At 37.2% G+C, this 10,012-nt stretch overlaps 1 protein-coding gene and 1 pseudogene across 2 annotated transcripts; one reads left to right on the top strand and one right to left on the bottom strand.

Moving 5' to 3' along the window:
* Nucleotides 1–420: 420 nt before the first annotated feature.
* Nucleotides 421–1,692, bottom strand: LOC122298824 (annotated as a pseudogene).
* A 2,843-nt stretch (nucleotides 1,693–4,535) lies between these two features.
* Nucleotides 4,536–9,276, top strand: LOC122299824 (FHA domain-containing protein PS1). Of its 2 annotated transcripts, XM_043110283.1 has the most exons (7): nucleotides 4,536–4,959; nucleotides 5,061–5,266; nucleotides 5,381–5,467; nucleotides 5,611–8,046; nucleotides 8,153–8,288; nucleotides 8,397–8,785; nucleotides 8,866–9,276. In XM_043110283.1, exons 1-7 carry the CDS (start codon nucleotides 4,668–4,670, stop codon nucleotides 9,097–9,099), a joined length of 3,780 nt encoding a protein of 1,259 aa, XP_042966217.1. In that variant the 5' UTR covers nucleotides 4,536–4,667; the 3' UTR covers nucleotides 9,100–9,276. The 2 variants fall into 2 exon arrangements, 1 of the variants encoding a protein (XP_042966217.1); XR_006239777.1 differs by lacking the exon at nucleotides 8,866–9,276 and having other exon boundaries at nucleotides 8,142–8,288; nucleotides 8,397–8,540.
* Nucleotides 9,277–10,012: the final 736 nt, after the last annotated feature.

Raw genomic sequence — 10,012 nt, 5'->3', positions numbered from 1 at the left:
GCTCGTACATAAAGAAGATGACTCCTGCATGGGCCCAGGCTAACACAATTGAAGGCATACAAGAAAATAAAACTAAGGGCCCAAGCCCACCAGCTACATTGTAGTCCAAATAACCTGCTAAATCACAATAAAAGCAATTGTAAATAGAATTAAACTGACCCAAGGTCCATGACCCAAGCACTTCATTAGTGGACTATGACAAACTATCCCTCATAGAAGCACCTTGTCCACAAGGTGCAATATCCTTGCCCACAATTTTCCCACCCCCATGATCAAAAACGAGAATTTTCCTTTTACGAACATTCACTCCAAGTTTCATAATAACAATACCATCAAGAAGTGTTGCTGCACACATCACAATCCTCTTGGGAACACAGTCAAAAGTGACACACCACGTTCCACCAATTCCTCCCATAACTTCTAAACCAATTGGAGAAAATGGAAGCTCAACATTGTATTCTTCACTGCCAATTGCCATCCTTTGAAACCATAACCTTGGTATGCCCCCAAAAAACCGGATATGATCAAGCTCAAGCGACACTTTTGATGCAGCAACAAATGGGACTGGATGAGTAGTTGACCCCTTAAGCATGGTAATTTTCGATGTATGGTCTAGACTGAGAGTCATAAGAAAAGGTATATCTATTTCACCAATAATCTGAAGTATATTGAGCCAGTATGTCAAACTTACTTTATTGTCTCTACTTCTAAGAAAATCCCATGCACTCCATGGTGCTTGGTTTTTGGCATTAAACGTTTGTCACGATGAAGGAAAATATCACTATAGACATATTGAAAAGCACCAAGTATTCTCATTTCATCAAAAGTTGTTTGCTTTCCTAATATTTTCAAAGCATCAGGGGCATGGACAGCTAGTATGCAGCCATTTTATGTTTCTTCAGAACCATCGCAGATTATAGTGCAACCCTCATTATTTGATATGATTGACTATACCTCATAACTAGTTCTAATTTGACAACATTTATTCTCTGGCCCTTCTTTGACCTTCTTCACATAACAATGTGAATACTATCTGACAATAAGCCATTGTGGACAGCCAAAGATCTGAAGTAGTTGATGATTTTGACACAATGAGAGAACAAAGAAAGTTGAAAAGCTTATAACTCCTTCTAAAAGGCAGGACCACATTGAACCACAAATTGGAACAAGATAAGCTTCCCAAAACAATTTAGAGTAACCCCATGAATTGATAAACTGTCTTAACATTTCATTGTGATTCATGTCTAGATTGTTTTCAAGCAACTCAAGATAACTTAGAACATCATGCTTAAAATTTATGTATTCTTTGAGCATTTGCCAAAAGTATGGGTTTATAGCATTCTTCTTTTATGCAAACAAACTCAACAACCCATTTAGGCTTCCCCATTCATAGCCCATGCCTTTGTCTAAACTCACTGAAAACATATCTAATGCCTCCATATCAACTTCAATACTTTTAAAGAACTCCATCATATTTGGATATGTTGCAAGATTGAAGACCATGAAGCCAATGTCTAAATCAACGCTGTCAAAGGTCACGGTCTTGGCATGGCCGCCCAAGTACTCCTCCTTCTCGAACATCACCACATCCACCCCAGCTTTGGTCAGAACATATGTTGAAACCAAACTGCTAATACTAGCACCAACTACTGCCACTCTCTTCTTCTCTAACACATGATTTTTTTCAAGCATTTCCTCAAACACATTAGGCTCAAAATTATCTCTAGATCTAAGTATCTCCCTCAGTTACTTGTCAACTTCAACTACCAATGATTTATTTTCATCTTTCATATTGTGCCTGGATGGTAGGCAATAAAAACAACTACAACATTTCATCCAATAAAATAGACCAATGGAAGTTCATCCCAACCCAAAAATTTCATATCGTATCCAAACCACATGATACAAGTCGATGGATTAAACCATAGGGTAGCAAGTATTGAGTAAGGTTGAGATAATTTTTTCCATTTTCACAGATTGATGAAGCTGATGCCAAGGAAAGACTAGCTCTAGATACCACTTGTAACACACCTCTAGTTACTTAAAGAAAAATAGACTGAAATTGCTCACTCTGAGGGGAGCACGTACTTGGAAGAAATGAAGCAGAATATAAGAGAAAGGAAACAAAAATTTTCATTAACTTTTTGGATAGTTGAACCCTAAAGCCCTTAGCTCATACATAAAGAAGATGACCACTACATGGGTCAAGGCTAACACAACTAAAGGCATACAATAAAATAAAACTAAGGGCCCAAGCCAACTAGCTACATTGTAGTCCAAATAATCTGCTAAATCACAATAAAAGCAATTGTAAATGGAGTTAAATTGGCCCAAGGTCCATGGCCCAAGCACTTCATTAGTGGACTGTGACAAACCATCCCCCATATAAGCACCTTGTCCACAAGGTGCAGTATCGCCTTGCCCACAATTTTTCCGCCCCAAGGGTCAAAAACAAGAATTTTCTTTTTACTAGCTATCACTCCAAGTTTCATAATAACAATACCATCAAGAAGTGTTGTTGTACACATCACAACAGGGGAGGTGATGCCATCAACTTACGTCGGCGATGGGTTGTGTAGTAGCGGAGGCGAGGGAAAAGAGAAGGTCGGCTGGAGGGAAGGAGAGATGGCGGGAGGGGGAGATAGAAAAGTGAGGGGATTAGGGTTTCTTGGGGGATTTAGTCTAGGCCCTACTTCTAGGGGTTCCTAACCTAGATCCAATGGTGGAGATAAATCCAACTAAAATAAAAGATAGATAGCAATAAAGAATAGAAATACTTGCAAGGGAAATACACTTTTATTCTTGATTGAAAAATAAGAATCTTCATCATAAAATAAAATGATGAGTTTAATATATATTTCTAAGAAAAATAAATCCATCTAAATAAATAGATTTTTTGGCATAAAATAAAATAATGAATATTCAATAATACTTTTAAAGAACTAAAATCATTTAAATAAAATGATCTGCTAAAACTATATTATTTTTTGGGCTTCAAAATATAAAAAGGCTTATTTGAAAATTAGGCTTGGTTCAAAATACTTAAAATACCTTATTTAAAATAATTTTGGACATTTAACATATTTGGAGTACTTTTAAAACACTTAGTTCAATTTAAAAATCATCTACAATATTTAAAAACAACGATTCAAGATTTAAAACCCAAAGGCAAGACTTGTGACCAATCGAGAGAAAAATAGCAGTTGGTCGCATGATATGAGATAAGAAATCTGTGAATAATAATGAGATAGTTTGTGAATAGTAGTGAAATAGTTAAATTAAGATGTTTTATATAGTTTTGGAAAAGAAGAGAGAATAAATTGAATCAAAATATTATAAAATTAAAATATTGTTAGAATATAAATTTTAATATTATTTTTATTTTAGAATTTGAAAATTTTTAATTATTTTTTACATGTTTGGAAGTTTTAAAAAGTTGTAATGATTATAAGAAAAATTTGAAATTTTGAAATTGAAAACTGTTTATATTTTAATGGTGTTTGAGTACTGAGATGATATAAGATAGGTTGAAACCATCTCGGGGCTTTAGGGTTTTTTGTATTTTTTATAAATAAAGTATAATTATTTTTATTTTGATTTCACTTTTAAATTAGAAAATAAAATAATGTTTTACCTAATTGCAACATGTTTTTGTTAATTATGCTGGACAAAATTCTTAATAAAAAGGTTTGATTCAAAACTTTTTATAGCATAGATTTTTATTCCTTAAAAATATGGACACTAACCAAATTTCACCCGGCTAATGCACAGTTGCACAAGGTTTTTTGAGAAATTATATTTGCAGTTTTAAGATATGTAAATTTCATATACTTTTTTTTTTTAAATAGACAAATATGATACACATGTAAAAAAAATTATTTTTTTAATAATAACCCTTATTTCTTTTCAAAAGGAATACTACCAAGAGGTTGTACAATCCATAATAGTATTTAACATGAAAAATTCTACTCATCATTCTCACACTACACACCACATATAATTTTTTATATTTTTCTCTTATCAAATGTATGGTGTGTAGATGATGAGTAAAGCAACTCAATTAGTTTAGGAAGAATAAAATTAATAAATAATAAATAATAAAAATAAGTATGGTGTGTGGTGTATAAGAATGATGAGTAGTAAAATTCTTTTAATGTTACATTTTTTTTTCATGAATTTTTTTTTCTTTTGAAAAATTCTAAATATACGCCCACACACTACACTAACCACAGTTTTTTATTTATTTTTATTTTTTTATCAAATGTTTGTATATAAATATTGAATAGAAGAATTCAATTAGTTTAATAAGAATAAACTCAAAAAAAATTTAAAAGTATGATGCGTGGTGTGTGGAACTATGTGTAGTAAAATTCAAATTAAAAAATTAAAAAAATATATAATATATGATGTGTGAATTTATGTGTAGTACACCTCTTTTCTGTTTTTACGGTGCTCGGTGAGTTGTATACGAGAATGCCGCCCAATATAATAAAATAAATAAATAAATTTGAATTTCAAATTTAGTACAACGGCTACATTTTATTACTCATTCGAAATGGAACGCCTGCGGACGACGGGCAGTCGCTAAAGAAAGAATCCTCACGAAGCAGAAGTTTTGAACGCCCCTGATCCTTATAATCATCCCTCGCCAAAATCCCTATCCATCAATGGCTGCCAAGAAAGAGTCCAAACCCCATGAAGGAGAGAGGAAAATACCGGTGTTCACAGTCCTAAAGAATGGTGACATCCTCAAGAACATCTTTATCGTCAACAATCCAGCACCGCCGTCACTACCGTCTGTTTCCCATAACCCAGATCAAGAATACGAAGAAATCGTGACCGTCGGACGACACCCCAATTGCAATATTACGTTAACTCATCCCAGCATCAGCAGATTCCACCTTCAAATTCAGTCAGAAGCCTGTAAGCAACGGCTCTCTGTCATGGACTTATCGTCCGGTAATTCTTTCTTCTCACTTCCAAAGTTTTTCTTCGGTTTGTGATATTGGGTTTTCTTTTATGATAAAAACCAAGCTCATGATGGTTTCTTGGTCATTCAGTGCATGGGACCTGGGTCTCGGAGAAGAAGGTGGAGCCGGGGGAATGCGTGGAGCTAATGGAGGGTGATACGGTGAGGCTTGGTAGCTCCACCAGAGTCTATAGGCTGCATTGGATTCCTATGAGCCACGCGTATGATTTGGAAAATCCATTCGTGCCACCCGAGTTGGTGTCCATGACTAAGGAGAAAGAAGAGGAAATTTATCTGGTGAGAGAGTTGTTGATTTTACCAGAAAAATATTTAGAGTGACCACGAGTTGTTGGTAGAAAATTTTTTCTGATTTTGTTCTTCGTTTCTTTTTGGATCTCTGGGCTCTGTTAGGATGAGAAACCTTCATCGATTGGAAATGAAAATATTGAAGAAAAAGATTCATTGGTAGTGCAAGGAAAAGAGGAAGAGAAATATCAGGTGAGATGAGAATATATGGGTGAAAGCAATATAACCTTATATTTCTAAGTTGTTTGTAGCCATGCAGGCTTGCAGCTGATTTTTGTTTGTGTATTTCTATCTTGAACTTACCAAAAAAAAAAAATTCTATCTGGGTATTACAGGATAATAACTGGTTTTCAGTTGACAATAGAGACATTCACTCACTCGATCCAATTTTGGACGATCTAGATTCTTTATTTTCTGGTGTAAACTTGGAATGGATTGGGAACAAGGAAATACCATCAGCTCCCCCTTTGCCTGAATTCTTGATAAGTGATGAAAAGGAAGTTGATGAGAACCCATCAAGAATTGTTGGTGAACCGAGGGATATCTTGAGCCCCTGTTCCGGGCACTTTGGACCTGGATCTGGGTCGGGGGACTTGTCTCTGCCTGTTGGGGGAGTCATACTGGGGACTGAAGATCAGCAATTAGAGAAAGAAAACTGGAACCCAAAACGTCACTCTGTCATTGATGTGGTATTTGAAATAGAAAATCCGGAGAGCCACTCAAGAAGTTCAGAGCAGGAGTTTAAGCCTTCGGAAAACATAGATTCCTCAGTTTTTGTTCAGGAGGGAGAAGCAACGAATTGGGTGGATGCTTCAAGACTAACGCCTGTAAATTTCATCATAGAGAACTCGTCATTGTCAGTTGAGGAATTTCCTGAAAAGACTATCAATCAACAAGTAAATGAAGAAAACCTGGCCCCACAGCCTCTCTTGGCTTTACTATCACTACCCCATGCAGGAAATGAGGATAACTGCACAGCAGAACAAAAAATTAACTTGCTGGTGAGCCCGGACTCTGCAAGTTGTGATAAAGAGAACCATTTGGTAGCTCAATTGCTTGAAGAAACTGAACACGTGAGTGTATCAAGGAAAGACCACAACATGAGGGAAATCTCAAGCCTTCATTCTGTACCTATTGCGACAAAATACATGGACTCATCTTTGGTTCCTGGGGAGGGTACTGATACAGTTCTCTCAGAAATGCAGACTGTATTTGCTGCAGCAGGACTATCTGAAGCAAAACTCTCGGAAAGTTCCTCACTTGGATTGGAAAAACAATGCAGTATTTGGTCAAGAAGAGGTAAACCTGATAGTGTTAAGATCCAAACAGGTGCAGGTGAGAGTAGAGGTAAGAAAGTCAGGGCTGCTATTGATGCTGAAGTTGAATCATATAGTCAGGATGATATAGAAAATAACCATCTTTCAAAGGCTCTTTTTACTGGTTTACATGAGCAGGAAGAAATCTTTACCCCTGAGAAGGAGAATTTCACCCCAAACGCTCTTCTGAATTCCTTGAGTAAGAAGGGTGTGCTTGAAGAAACTAAGCACTCTAAGTCAAGCGCATCATCCTATTCAAAGGAGACTTTCAGCACTGGTATCCATCCAGAAATAGAGCCTCTTCAAAGGGCTGGTATTGATGCTGAAGTTGTGTTAAATAGTCCAGAGGATATTGAAAATAACTCAACTTCAAAAGCCCTTTTTACTGGTTTACATGAGCAGGAAGAAGTCTTCACCCCAGATAAGGAGAATTTCACCCCAAAAGCTTTTGTGAATTCCTTGAGAAAGAAGGGTAGGATTGAAGAAACTAAGAACTCTCAGTCAAGTGCATCATCATGTTCAAAGTTGACTTTCAGCCCTGGTATCCATCCAGAAAAAGAGCTTCTTCAAAGGGCTGGTATTGATGCTGAAGTTGAATTAGATAGTCAGGAGGATACAGAAAAGAACTCAACTTCAAAGGCTCTTTTTACTGGTTTACATGAGCAGGAAGAAATCTTTACCCCGGATAAGGAGAATTTCACCCCAAAAACTCTTGTGAATTCCTTGAGAAAGAAGGGTAGGATTGAAGAAACTAAGCATTTTAAGTCATGCTTATCATCCTCTTCAAAGGTGATTTTAAGCCCTGGTATCCATCCAGAAAAAGACATGACCGCTTGTCTAGACAACGGAAAACCAACACAAAAAGTTTGTCAAGAACGGGAATCAGGTAGACCAGATTCAATAAATCGAGGGAGGTTGGACCAAGAGATTGTGCCAATAAGGAGAATATCTGAACGGGTGCCCTTTCAACCTTTACTTGTAGATAGTCAGGAGGATACAAAAAAGAACTCAACTTCAAAGGCTCTTTTTACTGGTTTACATGAGCAGGAAGAAATCTTTACCCCGGATAAGGAGAATTTCACCACAAAAACTCTTGTGAATTCCTTGAGAAAGAAGGGTAGGATTGAAGATACCAAGCACTTTAAGTCATGCTTATCATCCTCTTCAAAGGTGGTTTTAAGCCCTGGTATCCATTCAGAAAAAGACATGACTGCTTGTCTACACAACGGAAAATCAACACAAAAAGTTTGTCAAGAACGGGAATCAGCTAGACCAGCTTCAATAAATCGAGGGAGGTTGGACCAAGAGATTGTGCCAACAAGGAGAATATCAGAACGGGTGCCCTTTCAACCTTTACTTGTGGACCCCACAGGAAAGAGTAAAGCAGAAGCTTCAGTCCCTGAAACTGCTATGAGAAGCTGCAATTCTGAAGTTGAGGACAGTAACATCTCTTCTGTAAGTTGCTAAAAATCAAATGTTGTAGCTCTTTAAATAATACATGCCTATGGTTTGGTTATAAGTAGCTATATCGTGTATACATGTAAGTGAAGTTCGTTTGCAGAACAACACCACTGGAGAGGCCGGGAGAAGCTGGACCATGGTAGTGGACGCTACTACTCTTCTAAACAAGGAGTCAAGGAAGTCATTACATCTTTTACAGGGTCTCAAAGGAACTCATTTGATCATTCCAAGAACAGGTAAACAAGTTTTTTAAGCAGTTTCATTATGTCATCCTCTGTGATTTCAATTCTGCCCTTCAAATACTCGTTGGCATCGTGCTAATATGGACTATTCCTTTAAATAAGTCATGAGGGAACTGGATTGTCTTAAGCGACGTGGTAGTCTGTTCAGAAGAACAACAGAGGCATCTTCAGCGTTAGAATGGATTGAAGAATGTATGGTGAGAACAACATGGTGGATTCATGTGCAGAGCTCATTGGAGGAGGGAAGTATGATCGCTCCTACCCCTCCCCTTTCCCCTCAATCTTGTTATAGTGATGGAAGTGTGCGATTTTCTCATGGGATAGCAAACTCAATGCTATTTTCAAGTCATGGGATTTTGTCAGAAATTGTTTCACCAACAACAGAAGACCATATCCTGGACTGTGCTCTGCTAAACAGGGTAACAAACACTAACAGACGTCTTGTCCTTCTAAGTGACGATGTCACACTGAAAATCAAAGCCATGGCAGAGGTATATCTAATATCTCCACTAACTGTTCCTCCCCTCCTACATAATATGCAATTTAGATGACATTTTCTTCTTGTTTTCAGGGTTTAATCTGTGAGACGGCGCCCCAATTCCGTGAGAGCCTGGTTAACCCCTTCTCTGAGAGGTTCTTGTGGGCTGACAGCTCTCCGAGAGGGCTTACATGGTCTCATTTTGATGATCTGGTTTTAAGGGAACAGTATTGTCGCTGCCCCTTCAAGAAGTCAGAAAAAGGAGAAGGTGTAAAGGGTCTGAAGCTTATTCTGTTCCACAACTCTCATTATGGGCGGATCAGTTGAGTCAGCTAAAACAATTTACTTTTTCTTTTCAGTTTCCCCCCATCTTCTGCTTTCTGTGTTGAGAAAGGGGAGAGGGGGCTGTTTCAAATTGGCCTGTTTTGCAGTACCTGGTACCAATTATAAAGCTTTTTGAACAAGCGATGATTAAAATTGAAATGTAGCTTTTTTTCAAGTCCATTTGTGGCCTGGGTCTATTGTTTTTCTGCTGGTACACGCAAAGATTTCTGTTAATTTGATCTCTTTACATGTTCAAGCACATGAACAGGTTTCACTATCTTAATATTCACTCTTCAGACTAAAGATAGTATTTTTGAACTTCAGACTCAAAGCAGCTCCACTCTGAGGTTCTTACCCATATCCTGATCCCAATTTTTCACAGAAACAGGCACAAAAAGATGAAGTAAAAAGCACAACCTTAATGTGACAACAATTGATGCTTGAAGCTTCTTGTTTGGATTATGCTTGCCTTGAAATTATGGATCACATGTTTTGAAGTTCTTCTCTCATTGGGCAAAGAGAGAGTAGGGATTTAACTGGGAAAACATAAGAAATAGTAGTGGGGTGACCTTATCAGGAGGCTTCTTCTTCTTTTGTGGGAGTGGAAACTCTCCTTCCAAAGGTGGCACCGCCACGGGGCTGACCACAAAAGGTCGCTTTACAGAGTGGTGCCACAATGGCCCAATGGGCGGTTAGATCTCTCCCTTGTGGGCTTTTGTAGGTGATTAGTCAAGTTGGTTTTCTATTTTCAGAAAATAAAAATAATGTTTTATTCTATAAAAAATACAATTGTGAAACTGAAGATTATAGAAAACTTACTACAAGTCCAATAACATTATGATTTGTACCCAACAAAAGAATAGTAATGCTTATTCCCATTCCTAAATGAGTTTCTTATTCTAGACATTATATTTTT

The sequence above is a fragment of the Carya illinoinensis genome, chromosome 16, assembly GCF_018687715.1.
Source record: "Carya illinoinensis cultivar Pawnee chromosome 16, C.illinoinensisPawnee_v1, whole genome shotgun sequence".
Taxonomy (NCBI): domain Eukaryota; kingdom Viridiplantae; phylum Streptophyta; class Magnoliopsida; order Fagales; family Juglandaceae; genus Carya; species Carya illinoinensis.
The sequence above is the reverse complement of the archived record's forward strand: the minus strand, read 5'-3'. Positions and strand labels throughout refer to the sequence as shown.

Excerpts from the sequence above, each read along its gene's own strand:
- LOC122299824 (XM_043110283.1), top strand. The coding sequence starts at position 4,668 with ATGGCTGCCAAGAAAGAGTCCAAACCCCATGAAGGAGAGAGGAAAATA. Across the intron at positions 5,267-5,380 it reads AAGAAGAGGAAATTTATCTG|GATGAGAAACCTTCATCGAT; the intron begins GTGAGAGAGTTG and ends GGGCTCTGTTAG. Across the intron at positions 8,047-8,152 it reads AGGACAGTAACATCTCTTCT|AACAACACCACTGGAGAGGC; the intron begins GTAAGTTGCTAA and ends GTTCGTTTGCAG.